At 45.7% G+C, this 22430-nt stretch overlaps 1 protein-coding gene across 2 annotated transcripts in view; it reads right to left on the reverse strand.

Moving 5' to 3' along the window:
* The window catches only part of LOC103184778 (retinoic acid receptor RXR-gamma-B), a 66173-nt gene that overhangs the window by 36685 nt on the left and 7058 nt on the right, over nt 1-22430 (reverse strand). Inside the window, exon 1 of one of the 2 annotated variants that reach the window (XM_007902959.2) lies at nt 12934-13063. The exons of the other annotated variant lie outside the window; for it this stretch is intronic. Within the exon in view, the coding sequence (XP_007901150.1) occupies nt 12934-12967 (34 nt within the window). The 5' untranslated portion in view covers nt 12968-13063. Of the gene's footprint in view, nt 1-12933; nt 13064-22430 lie in introns of those variants that run through there. 2 annotated transcript variants of the gene reach the window in all.

The raw sequence follows: 22430 nt of genomic DNA on the forward strand, positions 1-22430 counted from the left end.
ATGGCTAGATGCACGTCTGCGTGAGGGTTGTACGTAAGGGCTGCATGGCTGCCTGTTAACGTTTTATGTTGATAATAATACTAACCCTTGCATTTGATACAGCGTTTTATCACGTCGTTGAGAAGTCCCGCTTCACGGGATACCCTGTAAAGTGAATTGACTTTATATTTTGTGCGTGAAACATGGCAGCCAATCGCGAACAGCAATGGCCCACAAATGATCACGTATTGAGTGACCAAATTTTTTGGGGGGATGGATTATTACCCCTGGAAAACAATCCGCCAATCGACTAACAACCTGCCTAGGGTTTCGCCCCAACCGGGAATCAAACCCGGGTCCTCTCGCTTGAGAGGCGAGCATGCTAACTACACTACGGGACTTAAAACATAAAATACTACAAGCAGACCTGCAAATGGACTGGCAGCAGAGAATGCACTGATCCCGTCACTGTGTTCTGTACAACTATAGATCGAGGCAGAAGAGTGGACTTCCCTTTACGTGAGAGAGACTAAGCGTATGATATATATCACAACAGTGCATGCACATGCTGCAGTGAGCAGCGAGTCTCTCCCCAACAAGCTGAGCCCATTAAGTTGACTTGTTCAGTCAGCCCTGGCTCAGCGACAAGAATTTCCACTTATATGGTCTTTCCCAGAGGAGTCAGCGCGGGAGGGAGATCGAGGGGTGTGGAAGGGAGGTGGTCGCAGCAGTGGAAGATATTTTTATGTTTTGATCATTTGAGCATCTCACTGTCACCAAACACCTCGTCTGAGCAAAACACAACAAGAAGAACAACAACTTGCATTTATATAGTGCCCTTCACGAGGGGCAGCGTAACAGTGGCAGAGCCTGACGCCGAGCCGGGTGGAGGCGACCGTAAGCACGGTCGAAGAAGAAGGTTTTCAGGCATGTGAAAATGGGGAAAGGAGGGGGCAAGGGCGAGGGAGAGAGTTCCAAAGGTTCGGGACGTAGTGGCTGTAAGCACAGTCGCCGATGGTGGAGCTGGAGGGCACGAGGGACAAACAGGAGACCAGAGCCAGCCAGGCAGAGGCAGCGGGTAGTGGGTTGGGCAGTAGGTAGGTCTGAGAGATTGAGAGGTGCCAGGGCATGAAAAGATTTGTAAACAAATGTGAGAATCTTGAGGTTGATGTGTTCTGTGATAGGGCGGCAGTGGAGCCTGGCGAGGATTGGGGTGATGGGGGTACGGAGTTTAACGTGGAGTTAAAACACATCATGATGTTCAACCTTTTCCCAATTCCTGCTAATTGATTTCTGAAGATTACTGATGAGGTGACTCAGTTTAAGCTGTGGTTAGGTTACATATTAACCCAATACTGTAGCTCCTGGGTGGAAGTAACCTGTTCAGCATTAAACAACTATCTCCTGATAGTCACACTCAGCCCCCAGTTTGGCACAAGTTAACGTCTGCCCAATTTTCCAGTTCTCTGGAGCCTGGTGCTCTCCGTACATCACCCAGAGCTCAGCTCACACTCACTGTACACTACAGCTCACACTCACTGTACACTACAGGTCACACTCACTATACACTACAGGTCACACTCACTGTCCACTACAGGTCAGCTCACACTCACTGCAATCCTGCTCCCTCATTCCTACATTAATCCTCCTGTTGTTATAAATGCATTAGTAACAATCCATCCGCCTGAAAGGCTTCACTCTGCCTATCCAGGGAGCTCTGTGCTCTGACAAGTCTACAGTAACGGCAGACACTCACTCACAATCACAGACATTCATCCTCACATATACACACACATATATCATTGACAGCCAAACAAACCTACAAATGTTCTCCATTCACAGAAAGCAATCATTGCAGACCAGGCTATACAGATGTGTTTTCTTTGGTCAGCCGGGTACCAAGCGTAAAAGTATCCAAACCAAACTGAGAATTGCATACATCCCACCTACACATGGAAATTCCAGAGACAGATTGTTTGAATGGAATGAGCAGTCTAGTCCTGAAGGGACACCTCCTGCTTACCTACTTCCAGAGAGTATTAGGCACAAGATGGCAAGAGCTTGGGGACCCCAGAGAGTGCATTGGGGTGACTACAGGATTCCGTCCCCAGTGACTGGTCTGCCCTTCCAAGTCCTACCGACGAGCCAGGCAGGCTGTGCGGTCATCAGAAGTGCCCTGTACTGCCTGGCTCAGGAACCGTAACTACCAAGACCACTACAGAGGGGAGAACTTGATTCTGACAAACAAGCCAATTCATCCCCAAGGAGACCTCACTTACCTCCCCACCCCAGGAGGACAGTCACTAGATGGTCATTTGACATCCGACAAGCGCAGGTTTGATCCTCACTAGGTGGATGGTAGGTACTAGGAACTCCCTGCGAGCTTCCCGGTGGCAACACAGCTCAGCATGAAATGCTTCAGAGCATTCATTCCCATTGAGTGATGGTTCCACCAGTTGGAGGTGTAAGATACAGAATTGTACAGGACACAGTGACAGTGAGCGTGTACAGACACGTGTGATGGTGAGCGCTGTACAGGACAGTGCGACAGCGAGTGCTGTGGAAACAGGAGGTGTACAGTACAGTGGAGGCAAACATGCTGGTTTACCCCTCAGATGATTAAACCCACTGCTGTCATCGCTGTGCAGTCCAGGTTGCATCCAGAGCTGGGGAATCCTGAACTGGGCTAACTGTCTGCACGCTCTAACCGCTCGCCAACACACAGCTCAGGGGAGCAGATTATAGCTAAAAGTACTCAATTATCGGGCGTGAGTGAGCCAAACCCTGCAGGCTTCTCTGCCTCTTCCCTCCGTTTGTCAGCACAGTGTGAAAGAGTGTGACGGGGAGGGAGACAGCCACTAACCACTGCCTGTATGTTGTGTGTCCTGGGGGACGGAGAGAGTTGGGAGGGGGGGGGGGGAACACATCGCTTGCGGGAATGTGCGGCAATCGAAATAACATTGAGCAATTGTCAGTAATTTCACGACTGATTTGCAGGACACTGCTGCACGCAACTGGCTGCCGCGTTTCACCCACAAAATCCGCAGTCACTCCACTTTACCGTATATCCCGTGACACGCTTTGTGACGTCTCGAAAACATGATAGGACGCTATATCAAACGCAAGGATTATCATAATTATTATTATTAAAAGGAGAGAAAAGCCAGCTTTCTGAGAGAACGGCCAGGCTGAAAGTTAGTGTTGTCTAGGAGCGCGTGTTAAGACACAGGAGAGAGAGATTGCCAGCGTACTCACTGTTGTAGCTGAGAGGCAGTTTCATGAACTGATGATAATTCCCATACATTTTGCCCGACGTGGCTGGGAGCGTAATCACTCACAACAGCGAAAGCAGGTATTAGAATCACTCGAAGCTCATCCTGTCCGGCAAAGATACACAACTCCGAGCAGAGGGGAAGGAATTTCAGTCCAGTTGCACTGGCTCTCTGCTCCACTGTGATAAATATTTATGCTCTGTGGTGCGCTGCTGAAGGCATGCAGGCAGCATCGCCTCGCTGATAGCCACTAACTTGCCGTTCGGTCAGTGTCCTCTCAGCATCCTGCAGGCAGCATCTGCTAGAGGCGATCAAGCCCTGCTGTTTGATGGAGCCCAGCTTTGGTCCGTCTTACCATGTGTCATTGCCTGTTTGGGAGGCAGACTGACACTGACACACACGTCAGGCCAGGATCATACGCTCACAGCAAAGCAGCACAACTCAACTGAGCTCCAACAGACACACGCTCTTAAAGGCACAGTCCTTGCTGGCTCCTCATACAAAAACCGTGTGTCTGCCCGGGGGTTAACATTTCTTGGGGCCTGGAAAACCCAAATTCACAGACTTTGATCTGTAATTACCTCCACTTACAGCCAATTTCTTTAAGACCTTTGGAGTATTGTATCGAATTCTGGTCTCCACACTACAAGAAGAACAATAATCCTTGCATTTGATATAGCATCTTGTCACATCGTTGAGACGTCTCAAAATGCCTCATAGAATATACTGTATAATGGATTGACTGTATTTTGTGGAGCAAACATGGCAACCAATTGCGAACAATAATATCCCACAAATAGACTTGAATTTGTATTATTACCCCCAAAACTGCACTATAGCAGCAATGGAAAGAGTACAGAGTAGGTTTACAAGATTATCAGGATAGACTGGATATTGGACCGTTTTTTCGCTAGAGACAGGAGTAATTGTACTTGATCAACCGTGCATGTAAGTGGCACGTGCCCCAATGCATGCGTTTGCTCATTTTACGTGGTGACTGCGTATTTTGTAGATGAAACATGGCTGCCAATTTGCGCACAGCAACGTCCCACAAACAAGCACAAAGCAAGAGACCGATTTTATAATAATAATCCTTTCATTTGAGATGTCATTGAGAACTTTCAGCCCGGGAGTTCTCACAGACAGCTGACTTTTCTCTCTAATAATAATAATAATAATCCTTACATTTGATATAGAGTCTTATCACATCTTTGGAATGTCTCAAAGTGCTTTACAGAATATACTATAAAGTGAATTGACTGTATATTTTGTGAGCAGAACATGGCAGTCAATTGCGCACAGAAGTGTCCCACAAACAGATTGTGGATTGAGTGACCAAATTATTTTTATTTATTTTGAAGGAACTATTACCCCGGAAAAGCGATCCGACAATTGACTAACAATTGGATTCCTAATTACTGCTAAGTAAACATAGGCGTGTGGAGTAAGGAAACTTGCCCAATGTTTTGCCCTGCAAATTAGGACTAATATCATTATTATTCGGGAATTGAATCCTGGCCTTCTCGCTTGCGAGGCGAGCACGCTAACCACTATGCTATGGGATCGGGACGGTTGGTGGTCAGAACGTGAGGAGAGAGAAACTCCCTTTCTCCCTAACCTCTGAAGACCTGGCTGAGCCTCCGTGAATAACTACGTTGACATGTATAAATGATAATAATTTGTGACGTTTGAATTTCACAACATCATGTCTCTAAATTAAACCTCATTGACACTTGTTCCTAAACGTACAGGGAAGACTATGATTCTTGGTGAAAGGTTCCTAGCTCACAGCAATCCGTCTGCTAAGTGGAGTGCAGGGAGCAGAGTTATTCACAGGCAATTTCCCGGGATACACTGCCCTTTATCCCTCTGTCCACTGCAGTTCCGGGAGAGGGTGTGTGTGTATGTTGTGTGTGTTGAAGAGTGTTGAGTGTATGTCACAGTGATAGCATGAAGGACGAGAGGCAGAGAGGAGGTGAATGGCAGCTTTTTATGTTTGATTTGAGTTACTTTGGAGAGCGCATTCTAAACATTCAGCTCAGGCTTCAGTGTAAGTCCTGACCCAGACAGTGAGTCTAAAACAGAACCCAGACAGTTTAAACCAAGGTCCTATCTGCTTGTTCAGATGGACATTAAAGATCCCGTAGCACTACTTCACAGCTGTTTGTGGGACATTGCTGTGTGCACCTACAAAATACACAGCCACTCCACTTCACAGTAAATACTGTGAAGCACTATGAGATGTCCTTCTGATGTGAAAGGTGACTTATGTACCAAAAGTGCAAGGATTATTATTATCACCATCCCCCCGCAACCCCCACCCCCCACCCTACCCCCTGCTTGACACCATCATTGAGAGATTAGAGTTAATTGGACAAGCATCATGACAGAGCCGTACCTGCGCTGGAGACAGACACAGACAGTGACTGCAGATCTCAGACTTACTTACACACGGTGGGAAACACCTCCCTCAGCACTTTACTTGCTGTGTGCGACCCCAGTAATTGGGGACAAGCTATCACAGGCAAGTCTGTCTGAGCTCCTGTCAGTGCTCCCAGGCCCAGAGACCAGCAACACAATCGCTGAATCTTTACACTACAGGAGCAGGCCATTCAGCCATAGTGGAGCTCTCCACTCTCATCCCACTTCTTGCTCTCTCCCTATCGTGTCTGTGCTGATGCTCAGATGTTTATGGGTTTCCACTGATGGCACTTTGAGCTCACAATCCAGGCTGACCCTCAGTGCAGTGCTGGGGGGAGCTCTGCATTATCAGAGGTGCTTCCTTTTGGATGAGACTTTAAATCTCGGTCCTGCTGTTTAGGCTGTTAAATCTGGCTGTTCAGTTGGATGTTAAAAAACACATGGCACAACTTGAAAAGAGAAGCGAGTTTCTCTCTCCCGGTGTCCTGGCCAACAATCCCCCAAATAAAATTGGTCACTCAATCCATGGCTGTTTGTGGAATATTGCTGTGTGTGCAAATTGGCTGCTGCACTCGTCTACAAAATACACAGTCAGCACACTTTGATACATCGCGACCACATAAGGAGCTAAAAGAAATGCAAAGATTATTGTTATCAAACTGGAAAGCTTGCCATTACGCTGTCTGGCAAGTTTTCCCACTGCTTGTCCTGCGGGGACCACCCTACCCATTAGGACTTTGGCTTGCAAGGTTAACGGGAGCTGAGTGGGAGGATTCCTTGCCCCCAGTGACTGGCGCCTCACTGACAAAGTATTTACAAATGGCTCGTTCTTCAGTTAAGAATGTCATACCAGCGACTCTATATACATATACTATATATATATATGGGTAGGATTAAGAGGAGAGGAGTGGGATGATTCCCTGCTGCCAAGTCCTGCCGATGAGCCAGGTTGTCTGTGCTGTCATCAGCAGTGCCCTGGAATACCCTGGACCTGCCTGGCTCAGGAACCGGTCAGAGTGTTGACTCGATTCTGACATTCCACTACCAAGCACGTAAATTTAGAGCCAGCTCAACTCCAAGGCGTTTTACCTCCCTCAAGGACGGCACAAAATATTCATAAAGGTTAAGGCCGTTGGAGTTTTGGGATCTTCCACTCACAGCCCTATAAATAAAAGCATAAAACACCATAAGCTTGTGTTTATGCTCTTGTTTACTCCATCTCTTGATTTTCCGATTAGGCTGGGGTACCCAGATACGCAGTGGATCACTGACATGTTGCTGTGAAGGCCAGGCCGAAGAACGCAGTACAATACAGTAATAATATTCATCAGGGAAGCCTGCATCCGGTGTCAGCAAACAGCCTCAATATTCAAATCCCACAAGCAGAGCGGGCAGGCAAAAAATAGACTTGTTGTGCTGAGTAAATGGACGTTTCAAATTGATATTTGTGAGATGGAACACTGAGTTCTGCAGTGGCTGTCAGGACAGCTTAACTCAGCACAGGATGAGCACAGGGTATTTCTACACATCCAGTCTCTCTGTAGCTTTCTCTCTCTCGCTAATGCATATCATACACTGTGCATGTGCCTGAAGCTTCCAAAACTGGCTGCATGTGCGTAATCACATAACAAGAGCATTGGTCTCACAAGAACATAAGAATTTGCGAGATGAAGACGACCAAGGTCCATCCGGTTCGCCTTCCATTATCCTGGCAGTCGCATGCACATGTCATGTCCCTATATACTGTATCCCAAGATGTCCTAAACAAAATCTATCAAGGGAGCCTGTTCCGTATGTTTACGACTCGCTAACTGAAGTAAAGTTTTCGCAGATTTGTTCTGAATTTACCCCCCCTTCAATCGCAGGCCGTGTCCTGTGGTTCTACTGTTCACTACAAGATAAAACAGCTTATCATGATCTAGTCCTTTTAGAATCTTAAAAAACGCAATCATATCGTCCCTCAAGCTTCTCTTACAGAGCCCGCCAAACCAGGGCTTTGTGGGGGGTTCTATATAAAATAACCAGTCCCAGGAGTGCGTTATAGGCTGGAATCTAATCCAGGACTGGATTCCTGTAGCGTATTGCAAGCGAGCGGACCCTGGTTTGATTCCCGGGCAGGGCGAAAAGTTAGGAAGGTTTCTTACTCCACACGCCTCTGTTTACCAAGCAGTAAGTAGGAACCCGGTTGTTAGTCGATTGACGGATAGCTTTCAATAACAATTGTTAAAAAAAAGATAATCATTTGATCACTCAGGTTACGATCATTTGGGGGACACTGCTGTGCGCAATTGGCTGCCGCGTTTCGCCCACAAAATGCAGTCTATTCACAGTATATACTGCGAAGCGATTTGAGACGTCTCTAAGACATGATAAGGTGCCATACCAAATGTAAGGATTATTATTATTATAATCAGGGGGTTGGGGGAGGGGTTATATATAGAATAATTGATCCTGGGAGTGAGCTGCAGGCCTGAATCTAATTCAGAGCTGATGAGTGTGCACAGTGAAACAGTGGTGAAATTAAAATTGACCAATAACATAGGAAACTTCATTTCCTGATGAGCTGCTCCTGAGCCAGTGTTGTGTAATCAGTCCTTTCAAAATCATTGACTTTGATTTGTTTCCAAATTGATTTTTTGGTGACGCTTTTGTTTGATGATTGTCACAGGAAAACAGTGCGGAGAATTACACGCAATGCAGTACACAGTACACACATACATATAGCACACGCGGGACAAAGCATCTCAACAAGTTTCCCACAACAACAACAACTACAACTGCTTGCATTTATATACAGCCCTTCACGCTGGATGGCGTCTCGGAGCGCTTAACAGTGGCGGAGCCCGATGCTGAGTTTAGAGGATCATCTATGATAAATTCGAGATTCACTATTTACAAATCTTATAATTGACAGAATAGATATTGAGAGACTGTTTCCTCTGGCGGGTAGGTCGATATCAGAGGATATAGGTTTAAGATAATTGGCAAAAGAACCAGAGGGGAGACAAGGAGAAATATTTTTACCCAGAGAGTTGTTACGATCTGGAATGCACTGCCAGATGGAGTAGGGACTGAGCAGAGCAGGAGATGGGGGAAGGAGGGAAGAGATGGAAAGCACAGGCAAATAATAATTTAATAAAGAGCCTTATCATGTCAGAAGGATGTCTTAAAGCGCTAGTGACTGTATATTTGTCGGGATATGTGGCAGCCAGTTGCACACAGCAATGTCCTACGAACAGCTGTGGAGTGAGTGCCTAATTTTACCTGAGGCATTGTTGGTCAGGTCAGCGGGAGAGAGAAACTCTTTTTCAATAGTGCCATGGGATCTTTAACATCCACCTGAACAGGTAGACGGGACCTCGGTTTAACGTCTCATCTGAAGGATGACATCTCCGACAATGCAACAAACCCCCTCCCCCAATCCTGAATTAAGACTGTGATTCCAGGTTCTGACATGGGGCTTGAACCCACATCGTTCTGACTCAGAGGCAAGAGAGCTACCATCGCGCCAGGTTGGCAGATGTCAGACAAAGCGACTCAAGATCTGAGGTCGATGGATGTCCGTTAGGTAAGGGTATCAAGGAATAAAGGCGGGTAAATGAATTGAGTTACAGATCGGCCGTGATCTAAAAGAGTGGCGGAGCAGGCTTGAGCAGCTGAATGGCCTCCTTCGGTTCCTATGTTCCTATATTCGATGCATTCCAGGGCCCTGATAAAAGCAGTTTGCAAAGATTATAAGATGAACAGCCAAGGCAGAGCTCTGCAGGTTCAACTGTTGAAGGCCTCTTCATAGTTTCAAGCATTCCAAAGCCACAGGCCAGCCAAAAGGCAAATTCTTCCAATTTACAAAGAAAACTGATTCCAGAACAACCATACTGGAGATCTCTCTCTCACTTTCTAACCCAGAGGAGAATGATAATAATAAGTAATTATTATTTATACTGGTAACTAGTTATTATTACTTGTAATAATAATAAGCTTTGCATTTGCTAAAGTACCTTATCATGTCATTGAGATAGCTCAAAGAGCTTCACAGAATATATTGTAAAGTGAATTTACTGTGTATCTTGTGGCCGAAAGTCAGCAGCCAATTGCGCACAACAGTGTCCCACAAACAGTGGTGGATTGAAAGACCAATTTTTTTTAAGATCTTATTACTCCCCAGAAAGCGATTGGCCAATCGACTAACAACCGGTTTCCTACTTACTGCTAGGTAAACAGAGGCGCGTGGAGTAAGAAAACTTGCTTAAGGTTTTGTCCTGGCCAGGAATTGAAACTAAGTCCTCTCGCTTACGAGGTGTGTGCTCTAACCACTGTGCTATAGAACTCCACGGGACTTGTACTTTGCTTGGCATTTGGTAATGCACCTGCCTCATCGACGTCTCAAAGCGCTTCACAGGATTCACCATAAAGCGTAGTGACCGGGTAATTTGTAGGTGAAGGTGCTCAATAAAAAGTCAAGCAGTATTCCAAGTAACCCATGTTACTTGAAATCCCATTTGGAATCTTACTTACTGTTTCATTTAAAATGAAACCGGTTGTTTGCTTAATGGCTGTTTATGTGCAAATTGGCTGGTTTGAATTTGCCAACAACATACACAGACACTGCATGTTACAGTGAAGCACTTTGAGACGTCCTCCTAATGTAATAGGTGCTGTAATAAATGGAAGGATTATTACTGTTACTATATGGGGTGTCTCTCTGTTAACACAGTTTTGCGATGCTCGAGTTTACGCAGCCATGACCAACCTTCGGTGGCTGCCAAAGCCTCCTCTAGCCTGCCCGACATGAGGGGCCGCCAAACTACACAGCCAAAGGTATCTTTAGCTCATTCTCTCTGGCAGCCACTGTTCTGTACGAGGGAGAGGCAGTGGTGGGGGGGGGGGGGGGGAGGGACAGGTTCCAGGCCAGAGGTGACCCAGACCACTAACTATCTCGCCCCACATCCATCCAAGTTCCAATAATCCTTGTATTTGATCCGGTGTCAAACTATCCCCTTGCACTTCACATTAACTACTGTCAAGTACAGTGACTGAATTTTGTAGGCGAACGTATGTGGCATTCAATCTGTACATAGCAATGTTACAGGATTCACTGTGAACTGTAGTGTGTGTGTATTTGTAGGAGAACGCAGCATCCAATATGTGCAGAGAAACCGACAAACAGATATGAAGTCAACGAACAATTTTGCTTGGGGGCTCATGGCCTGCTTTATGTCCCTGCCTCACCATCGGCAGTCGTTCAGCTTTTCTGTGCAATATATAAATACGTATAATGCAATTTCCTTGTTGTTGATTAGTGCCATGGGATCCTGAGGGAGTGGGACGAAAGCCCTATATATCACTAGATAAGGAGAGTGGTGGTGGTGGTTTTGGGGGAAGGGAGGAGAGATTGTGAGACATTTTTTAATGAATGCGCTTGGCTGTGTTTACCTCCTCAACTCCTCTAAAGTGGAAATTTGTTGGAGGGTATGGGATGAGTTGAGCCATTCATTCACACACACCCTTGTGTTTGGTTTCACTGGGAGCCCAGCTCCCTGCAAACACACCTCATTCCACACCACACACATAATAAGTCTTGCATTTGATATAGTGTCTTATCACATCGCTCATACATCTCAAAGCATATCTGTAAAGTGAACTGAGTGTATTTCATGGGCAAAACGCGGTAGCCAATTGTTCACAGCAGTGTCCCACAAACAGTTGTCGATTAAGTGATAATTTATCGGGTGGGGGGAGGGATTATTACCTCCATAAAGTGATCCACCAATCGAATAACAACCAATTACTGCTAGGTACACAGAGGTGTGTGGAGTAAGGAAACTTAATGGTAATGTTTCGCCCCGCCCAAAAATTGAACCCAGGTCCTCTCACTTATGAGGAGAGTGCACTAACCACTACGCTACTGAACGCCACAATCCTTGTATGGACACAACGTGTACATAATCTACACGGGATTCCACACCTATGCACACCACACTCTCACATCCCAATGCATCGCCATTTGCTGCTTGGTGTAACGCTAACCAGCAAAAAAACAAAAGGTTTTTTCAGTCATGGCGAGGGAGCTATCCAGGAGAGGATAGGGGTCTGTCCAGAGAGGGCACTAATTTATCACTTTGAAGTTGGATAGTCTGCGATTGAGATATTAAGAGGAGTGCCCAGGGTTAGGGTTAACTACGTATCAAAAAAAATTTCACCTACACATGGAAATTCCAGAGAGAGATTGTTGGAATGGAATGCACACTGTCTCCCTGGAGGGTCGCATCTTGGTTACCTAATCCCGGAAAGTATTAATCACAGAATGGAAAGAACCAACGATTGGGGACCCCAGTGTGTACTTTGGAGTAACTGCTGGAGTCTAACCAGCTAAAACAGCATAGCTTGCCATTGCTAACATTGGCAAGCAAACTTTCCTGCTGCTTGTCCAGCTAGGACCACCCTACCTGTTCTAGCTTTGGTTTGCAGGGTTAACAGGAGCTGAGTGGGAGGATTCCCTGCTCCGAGTAACTGGTCTGCCCTTCTAAGTGCTGCCAATGAGCCGGGCTGACAGTGCTGTCATCAGCAGTGACCTGGAGCACTGCGTAACTGCCTGACTCAGGAATAGGACTAGAGACAGTCACAGAAGGCTGGCTCAATTACGATATTTCGTTGACAAACATGTCATCTTGGAGCCAGTTCAGCTCCACTGAGACTATACTTACCTCCACTCCCCCACCTCCCAAGGAGGATAGTCACTATCACATCAATAAACAATCCATCAGTTTTCAATAAACAAGAGCAAGCCTCCCTTTCCACTTGTTCATTGGGGGTTCAACAGAGAGAGTCAGAGGTGCTGACCATCTCGCTGCCCGGTTGAGAATATGTTTCCCTGCAGGATGTTAGTGCCCAGTCAGAACACTGAAGCACCAAGAAAATCCACTCACATCAGCCACCACCAACCACAACAACTTGCGTTCATTCAGTGCCCCTCACACAGGGCAGCGTCCCAGAGCACTTGACAGTGGCAGACCACGTCGTTGAGCTGGGGGAAGGGGGCAGGTGACCGTAGTCACAGTCGAAGAAGAAAGTCTTCGGGTTCGACCTGAAGATGGGGAAGGAGGGCACAAGGTGGAGGGATTGAGGAAGGGTGTTCCAGAGTTTCGGGAAGCAGTGGCTGAAAACGCGGCTACCGATGGTGGAGCGGAGGACATGATGGGACAAGCAGGAGGCCATAGCTAGTCCAGCCTGAAAAGATACAAGTTACTGAGAGAGCTCCTACCATACGTGGGACGCAGGGCCCAGAAGTCATCCATTGCTGCCTGCCAAGTTTTACGGGCCCGACCCTGCCATTTACAGCGCTCAGCTGCTCAGGACAGGCCGGAAGACGGGAGGCCAGCGCTTTGGGATCCGTCAGCGTCGATCAGCAATGAGTGTGGGCAGTGTACACACACACACACACACACACTGACCTCGGCGAGAGCGCAGGCGATTGGATGAGGGGAATTGAGCAACCCGCCCTGCGGCAGGGATCAGAATACAACAGCTCCATAAAAAAAACACCACAAACAACACCGATTTGTGCAATAGCTCAAGGGTCATGGGCGTCTATGGAGAAAATCAGATCCACAAACTCCAAACTCCTCTCCACCTTCCTCTTTCGAGTGGACAGAACAACGACTCTTGACGAAAACCATTGGGTCGATTCACACCCTCACTGCTGGCACTTTCAATTAAATCACTCATTAACACTGTCGCCAGATCGTAGCCATCTGAGACCAGCGTTTAGCCCCAATTTAAACCCTAGTCAATCATTAAACTCCCATGTACTTTGTGTACATAAACAGCCCTGTGCTTTTTTTATACACCCATCTCTGCAGTGCAATTTCACTCTTTCTGCCCCCCCCACTCCGCTCCCCTCCCGAATTAGCCCAGAGCTTCACAAGATCAGGTTCAATGGCGCTATATAAATGCAATGTGTTGTTGTTCAAACTGAGAGAGAGTTTCCCCACCAAGATCCGGTTTATAGTCACCGTCAGTCACTACACTTTACAGAAATAAAATCATAAGTCGTTGGGAAGACTCAGCGTTGGGAGTGTTCCCAGCGACTTCTGTTTTTATTTCAGATTTCCAGCATCTCCAGTATTTTGCCTTTTGTTTACTACACTTTACAGGATATTCTGTGAAGTGCTTTTGAGACTTCTCATTGACATGATAAGCCTTTATATCAAATGCAAAGATTATTATAATTGTTGCTGTGGTGAATGTAAATGTTTCATAAGTTATTTATGGTGATGAACAACGCTCAATGTTGTCTATGTTTAGGAATCAGGAATATCGCTCAAGGGAAACCTTGTAAAAATACAAACGATGGCATTCCTACATGGTTTCCTTCCTCAGGGCTTGCATCCTCTCAGTAGACTGCATGCTCAACCTCTGTGCCTTTCTCTTTGAAACATACCTCTCTCAAGGCAATCTGCCATTCGCTTCACCAACGTGTGGTCACTCATTCATCTGATAACCTGCTAGCTCTGCCACCTCACACAAAGCTTTAAACACTTCGAAAAGGACCCCTTTATTCCATGATCCTCAGTTCCCTGCTGAATAATAATAATAATAATATTCTTTGCATTTGATGTAGCACCTTATCACGTTGGGACTTGGAATCACATAGTCTAAGATGACACTCCAATGCAGTGCTGTCAGAGGTGCCGTCCTTCGGATGAGACGTTTAACCAATTGCAAGCAACATCAAAGCCACCAGCGGAAAGGATGATTTAAAGTTCATTTCAGCCACCTCAACAGTAATGCCACCATGATCTGCAGTCAGTGTTCACCTACGGTAGATGGCACATAGGGGAGAGGGAGAGGAGACATGTCAGCCACTGAGCACTTTATCTCTGCGACCTTTTAAAACATCACCAACTTGTCCGCTCCCTTCGCTCTGTAGGTATTGGCCCGCTCCACGCCCCCCACCCTGCGCGCTTCACCCTCTGAAACTCCATCCCAAAGCCCCTTCAACTCGCCCCTTCCCTTGCCTCCTTCAAGGCCCATCTCACTCCTCTGGCCTCATCCCTCACTCCCCCTCCTCCACTCACTCCCAAATTCGACATTTGAAAGAATCTAAACCTTTAAAAGGCACAAATGAAATTTTGAATGAAAAGACTTAGATGAGGACTGAAGATAATCACAATATATTTAGCTTTCTGTTTATTCAATCCCGTCAGTTTGAAGAAAGCTGTCCACACAGCAAAATCCACCTCCTTTAAAGCCCATTGGAGCATTCATTTACTAACATCTAAATCAGGCTGGAAGTCTAATCGCTTCTGTCACTAAATCCTCTTTTCCTTAGCTAAGTATCTTGAATCGTTTGATCCATTGAAAACCCGACCATCTATAAATGAGAGGCTTGTGTATGGAAAAGGACAGCCTGAAGCGGGCTGGATGGAACAAACTGCAAGCGCCCAGATTAAACCATTGCCCTAATCCTTCACATCAACCAAAAAAAAACAAGCTTTTCCTTAATATTGCCCGGTATCGTGTTGTATACAATGGGCTATTTCTGATCCTGAAATCACACACAGAGCACGCTCCCCCATTTTATTTATTTATAGTGGAAAATGTGTGTGCGCGCGTGTCTCTCAGTCTCCAACTTAAGTGTATATTATTTTTTAATTATTTAATTATTATATAATAATCCTTGCATTTGATATAGCGCCTTATCACATCGTTGAGACGTCTCTAAGTGTTTCACAGGATTTACTAGTGAAGTATTCCACAAACAGCTATGGAGTGAGTGACCAATTTTATTTGGGGGGATTGTTAGCCAGGATGTGTGCATATATCTCTACCTGTTTGTGTAGGTGGTCTCTTCTTGTGTGTCTCTGCCGGTCCTTTTAAGGAGCTGGGCTGAGTTGGTGGAAGGGAGCTGGTGAGTGGGTAGGATGTGAATAAAATAGAAATAATAATCATTGAATTTGATTTAGTGCCTTATCATGTCATTGAGACGTCTCAAAGCGCTTTGCAGAATATATTGTGAAGTGAACTGACTGTACATTTCGTGGGTGAAACACGGCAGCCAGTATCCCGCAAACAATTGTGGATTGAGTGAACAAATTATTGGACGATTTTGTTTTTGAAGGGTTTATTTCTCCCGGAAAGCAATCTGCCAATCGACTAACAATCGGGATCCTTCTTGCTGCTAGGTAAACAGAGTTGTGTATGAAGTAAGGAAACTTGCCTAAGGTTTCACTCCACCCAGGAATCGAACCCAGGTTCCTCTCACTTGCGAGACGAGAGAACTAACCAATATGCTGCAGGACTCCACGAAATGTAATATTGTCAGGTTTTGACGGGGGTTATTGACTGGAGAGGGCCTGAGAGCAGGCTCAGCTGAAGCTGGGGTTTCACTGAGCTCTCCTACGGAATCTGATCAAGACCTTTCCTTCAGTGGTTTCGGTTTGCAACATTTTCCAAAGCAGCAATTTGTGGTTTGGGAGAAACATGACATCCCTCTCCTGCTTTTTGCACCCTCTACTGTCCTGCATCCTGACACCTCATTGACAGTCTAGAGGCAAGGACTCTTCCCACTCAGCTCCTGTTAACCCTGAAAACCAAAGCCCTAAGGGACAAGCAGCAAGAAAGCTTGCTCTCAATGGCGAGCTGTTTGTTTTTAGCTGATTAGACTCCAGCAGTTACCCCCTAACGCACACTCTGGGGTCCTCAGCCTAATACTTTCCAGGGTTAAGTAAGCAAGGGGCATGCCTCCAGGGGAAGAGTGTGCATTCCGTTCCAGATACAGGGAAATTTCCATGCTTAGGTAGTTTGGTACGTAGACCTTGAGCAGTATGACAAGCATCTGGCTGACCAAAATACAGTTATAAAGGAAACACAAACTCAGGATTAACAGTGCGCAATTTTACAAACGATCCTTACTTGTTGCCAAGACAACTGCAGCTCATCTATATTGTATTTAGGAATAAAAGATGTTGTGAATTATTACATGCTTTTCTCTTCTCTAGAAGGTCAGAAACAAGCTCTGAGATGTCTTCTTTTGAGGAGCTTCCCCCTCCCCCCCCCCCCACCCCTCCCTCTCAAAACTCAATGATTTAACAGCACAACAATGAAGCCTTGTAACACAACTGATGGTATTGAAAGCAGGAGAGCCTCGCACAGCATTTAAAAAGCCTGGAGCGGAAAATAAGTTTCACGTCTTTGCAATAGAAGGCATTACACACCCGGCCCACAGCGTTGTGTGAAGCCAAGCTTGCCACAATCAGCCTTTCTGTGAGGCTGCAAGGACTCTAGTCCAAGTGATGCCATTCTGTCTCTGGGTCCTTGTAACAAGTGCAAAAGGTCATTGGAAATAATGTCACTGTGGAGGATGTGGAAAATAGACTCGCACAATGGCTTCTTTGAATGCAAGACGCTGGATGCCAAAATCCCCCAGTGATATCTTGGAAATAAGAGCATCACACAGCGCCAAATACACGACCCTTACATTTACTCAGGATTCCCATCTCGGAACATGCTGGCTCCTGGCAGCGGGAAGCCCTCGTTTAAACGCTGGTACTGGGAGCTGGCACGCCCCGAATTGCCTCCCCTTCCATCAGGTTCACTGCCCGCTCTCCCCCCCCACCCCAGTCTCGAGCCTTGTCAGATCATTTTGTCTTGTAATTTAGGATCGTCTTAAGTGTGTGAAAATCCAACCACAATTTGGTAGCCTGGGTTTCAGAATGGCAGGAACACATCGGAGCATAGGATCAGAAGTAGGCTATTCTGCCCCTCGAGCCGTACCTCAACTTAATTTACCCACCTTTGCTCCATAGATACCCTCACCTAAGAAAAATCTATCCCCTCAGTCTTGAAAATTTGATCGATCCAGTATCCACAGCCTTGTGTGGAATCCTGTAGTGTAGTGGCTGGACACTCGCAAGAGGACCCGGTTTTGATTCCCCAGCAGGGCAAAACCTTAGGCAAGTTTCCTTACACCTCTGTTCACCTAGCAGTAAGTAGGAACCTGGTTGTTAGTCGATTGGTTGATCGCTTTCCAGGAGGAATAATATCTCCCAAAAAAAATTGTGGTCACTCAATCCACGTCTTTTTGTGGGACACTGCTGTGCCCACCCGGCTGCTGAGTTTTGCCTACAAATACACAGTCAATCCACTTTACAATAAAATTCTGTGAAGCACTTTGAGGTGTCTCAAGATGAGATAAGACGCTATATGAAATGCAATATTATTATTATTATTAATAATAAAATGATCCGACAGGCTGAGACGAGGTGGAACATCAAACCTTTTGCACAGACAGAGAGAGAGAGATGCGTTCAGAACAAGACATCACATGCTCAACAGCCAGCCAGGGGCTCTCTTCAAATCCTTTAGCAGCAGCTAACGTACGGGAGACAAGGCTTGCGTTAAGCACGGATATTACCGAGGAACAGTTCGCTGCCCTGGCAGTCAGCTAGTGGAAGGATAACTTGACACTGAATAAATCCTGGCCTGCTATCATGCTAATTAACAACAAATCAAATCAGCCTTTCGTTATTTTTAATATATATGTATATGTATATAATCACTCGATCCCAGGGAGGCTCTTTCAAGATATGCCTTCTGGTTTGTGTGTGGAGATTACTGACGTCTCAGTCGTGCATTAAACCCCGTGCTTCGAGATAGAGGGAGGGCTTGACGCCACAGATGGGGGCTTCCTTTATAAACACTGCTTCCACTTACATAAACTGAGCTGCAGAAGAGCTAATTGTGTTCAAACAGAGGCAGCGAGCAGTGGCCACAGAGAGAGATAAGAAGCTCAAAAAATAACCTGGACCCTTCTCAGGAAAGGAGGTATATGCTTTGCTCACTAAACCCTAGAGCTGGTCAGCAAGAGACAAAACTTGGGGGTGTCCAGAGTGTAAGCTGGGGTACTGCTGGAGTATAACCAGCTAAAACCACATTGAGAGCACTGTCTGTCATTCGTCCTTCCCCGCTGCTTGTCCAGCTAGGACCACCCTGTCCGTTAGGGCTTTGGCCCGCAGGGTTAAAAGGAGCTGAGTGCGAGGATTCCCTGCCACCAGTGACTGGTCTCCCCTTCCAGGTCCTGACAGTTCAGCCCTGAGGAGACCCGTTTACCAACCACTGCCCCCACCCCTGCAACTTCAGGGATGATAGTCACTGTAAACTGACTGGTAACTTTATAAACTAATGACATTAATAACTAAACTTGTTACTTTATAACCCAGTGACATCCTCAATTGAACTAGTAACCTTGTAAACTAGTAACAAAGTGAGGGCTAATCCTAATGATTCAACATCTTTCATGTGAAGGTTTCTAAACTGCTCAACGGCTATTGATAAGACTCCAGTCTGTGGATTCCTACTTGAGGAATCAGTGCTGGCTGCAGTATAAAGACCCTATTATTTTGTAGGCAGCAGTGCTTTAAGTTACTGAATATTTGTCATCACAAGGAGCCATGTGGTGTTTGCTGCTGTTTCTGAGTCAGGTTTTCTCGCTTCTTCTTAATGACAGGCTGCGTAACCCAGGCCAAGCTTATCCCGCTGTTTATACAATCCGGAGCTTTAACTAGAATTCCATCAGAAGCATGTAATGCTCGGGCCTGTGCCTGGGTGTGATAATAATAAATAATAATCCTTGTATTTCACATCTTCGAGAAGTCTCAAAGTGCTTCACAGAATATACTGTAAAGTGACTTGACTGTGTATTTAGTGGGCAAAACATTAACAAGATTTACTGTAAAGTTTAGTGTGTTTTGTTGGCGAACTTGGCAGCCAATTTGCTCACAACAATGTCCAAATAGCCATGAAGTGAGTGACCAATTTTATTTGGGGGATTGTTGGCTAGGACACCAGGAGAAGGAAGCTTCTTTCTCTCTTCGAATAGTGCCATGGGATTTTTAACATCCACTTGGAACAGGCGGACGGGACCTCGGTTTAATGTCTCATCCGAAGGACGGCACCTCCGACAGAGCAGCGCAGTGTAACGACAGGATGGGAATGTGTGGCTGTCAGTGTGCAGGCTGTCTGAGTGAGTGTAGCTAGTGGGGAGAATGCTGGAAGCTTTACAAATTAATTGTATTTAATTTAATTTTTTTTTGCAAACTCAATCCTTTTCAAACCCCCATTCACCCCATCACTTCCCTTGTTAAGGCTTTGTGCAGCACAATGCAGTGAGCAATGCCCAGCGTGTTAAAACAGGCCGCCGCTGGCTGCCAGCGATGGTATAATGAGCCTGTCTATGGTGTTCTCACTGCTGCGAAGGGAACCAGCAGTTCACTACAAGCACCCTGTGAACTGACAAGTTTGTGAATGAAACAGAATTTGTAACAGCTGAAAAACACACACACTCCCGTCAGGATCATCGATAGTTCCTGGTGTAGTGACAGACCGAGGTAAAGCCTAGCCCCCAAAAAATAATTGTACTATACTAATATATTAATTAATGGACAAAAATTGCCTTACGTTGACTGTATCTATTGCCCTCCTCCCCACACTGGCTGCTGCGTTTCACCTACAAAGTACACAGTCAATCAATCCACTTTACAGTATATTGCGTGAAGTGCTTTGAGACGTCTCAACGACGTGAAAAGACACTATGGCCAGTGATAGTTCAGAAATTATCACACAATCAGCTCCTGCTATTTAGCTAAAGTAACATCTACACATCCTATATTGGAAAGCCAGGGAAAACCAAGACCTGCAAACAATTAATCTCATTACTGTAAGAACAGTCAATTCACTTTACAGTATTGTCTGTGTAGCGCTTTGAGACGTCTCAACGATGTGGTAAGGCACTATATCAAATGCAAAGATTATTACTATTATAACAACAAAAACAGCCACTGAATATCACACGCTATAGCAATGTCACTATTAGTATCACACACTATAGCTATTAACATGTTGTCAGGATTAAGAACAGGGAGGACTAGGAGATGTTATTAGCTGGAGTGTAATCCTGGAAACCAGTGAACTGTGTCCCGAATGTATTGGATGAGCTGTGGACAGATGTCGCTCTGTCTCATCACAGACCTTCCATTGCTCGGACCGGAACTTGCACTCTAATCTCCAAACATGTCCATCATCACAAGCAGATGGCAGACCCCTTCCCTTCCCTCCCCTCCCCCACCTCCCACCAGTCCCCTTATAAAGGAACAATACTGACACGGCGGTGAGCTTTAAGATCTCTGCGCTGTGTGGCTGTTAACTACAAACTCAATTGGTGGAGTCCCATAGCATAGCGTAAGCAAGAGCGTGATCAATCGGTATTAAGCTATAAATAGGACATGTCTTCCTCCTCGGAGCTTTCCACAGGCTTTGGTTTAGGATAACATTGCTCACCTCCTTCTATTAATCACCTCATTCTATTTCAGCGCCTTGGGACGTCCTCAGCGCCTTGGGACATCCTTCCAACGTGAAAACAAATGTAATCTTGTTGTTAATAATAATAATTATTATTATTATACGCCTAATAATAATCCCTCCAAAAAATCAAAACAATAATAAATTGGCCATTTTCAATCTACGACTGTTTGTGGGACACTGCTGTACGCAATTGGCTGCCGCGTTTCGCCCACAAATATACGGTCAATTCACTTTACAGTCATTCTGTGAAGCGCTTTGAGACGTCGAGAAGACATGAAAAGCGCTATATCAAATGCAAGGATTATTATTATTATATTATAATGTCTCTCCTAACATGGGGTGCAGCAACAGTCTACAAACACCTTCACCCCAACTTCACAGAGGTACAACTAAACAGTGCAAGTTTCACAGAGAACAAAACTTTATCACCTACTAAGCTTTCCCATCTTATCTTACTCTCTAACCCGTGCTGGGAGTGTGGACGGACAGTGCAGAGGGAGCTTTACTCTGTCTTTAACCCATGCTGTCACTGATTGAGGTTTTTAAAATAAAGGGATTCGATAGGGTAGATACAGATCAATTATAAGGGGAATCCAGAACAACGTTGCATAATCTTAAAATTAGAGCTAGACCATTTGGGAGTGAAATTAGGAGGCAATTTTTCATCCAAATAATGGAGATCTGAAACTCTCTCCCCCAAAAGGCTGTGGATGCTGGAACCATTCACATTTTTAAGATGGAGGTAGATATTTGTTAGGTCAGGGTATTAAGGGATATGGGACAAGGGCGGGTAATTGGACTTGAGGTACAGATCAGCCATGATCTTATAAAATGGCGGAACAGGATCGAGGGGCTGAATAGTCTATTCCTGTTTCTATGACCTGGGAGTGTGGACGCACAGTGTAGAGGGAGCTTTACTTGGTCTCTACCCGGTGCTGTGGTGTAATGTGGGCTGACTGAAGGCCATTGCGATGTGGGAAGCCTGTGAGGTTCCTGGTGGCAGCTGCCTATGGCCCCCTGCAGCCCAGAGAGCGATGCTTCGGGAAACCAGCCAAGGCACAGCGGCTTACACTCACAGCTCATTGATGGAAAAGGAACCCATTAATTTGGCTGCTAATTACTATCATGTATATGTTTTGTGCAACTGCTCCCAGTTAATTGCCTTTTGCAGCAAGAGATTGGGATCTCTTATCTCCAAGTAACTCTTTGTCATTTGGAGCCACTCATTCGCGGCTCCTTCCAAACATCCTCAAGGAAACAAGATAGCGCGCTCACCACCGGCACCGGAAATTAACCCTTTCCGCCACACAGGGCTTAGGATTGATGATAATACGATTTGTTCTAAAACATTTTTTTCTTTAGACTGATTTTTCTATCCTGTTCTTCCTCTCCTCTCTC

The sequence above is a fragment of the Callorhinchus milii genome, unplaced genomic scaffold, assembly GCF_018977255.1.
Source record: "Callorhinchus milii isolate IMCB2004 unplaced genomic scaffold, IMCB_Cmil_1.0 Scaffold5, whole genome shotgun sequence".
NCBI classification, from domain to species: domain Eukaryota; kingdom Metazoa; phylum Chordata; class Chondrichthyes; order Chimaeriformes; family Callorhinchidae; genus Callorhinchus; species Callorhinchus milii.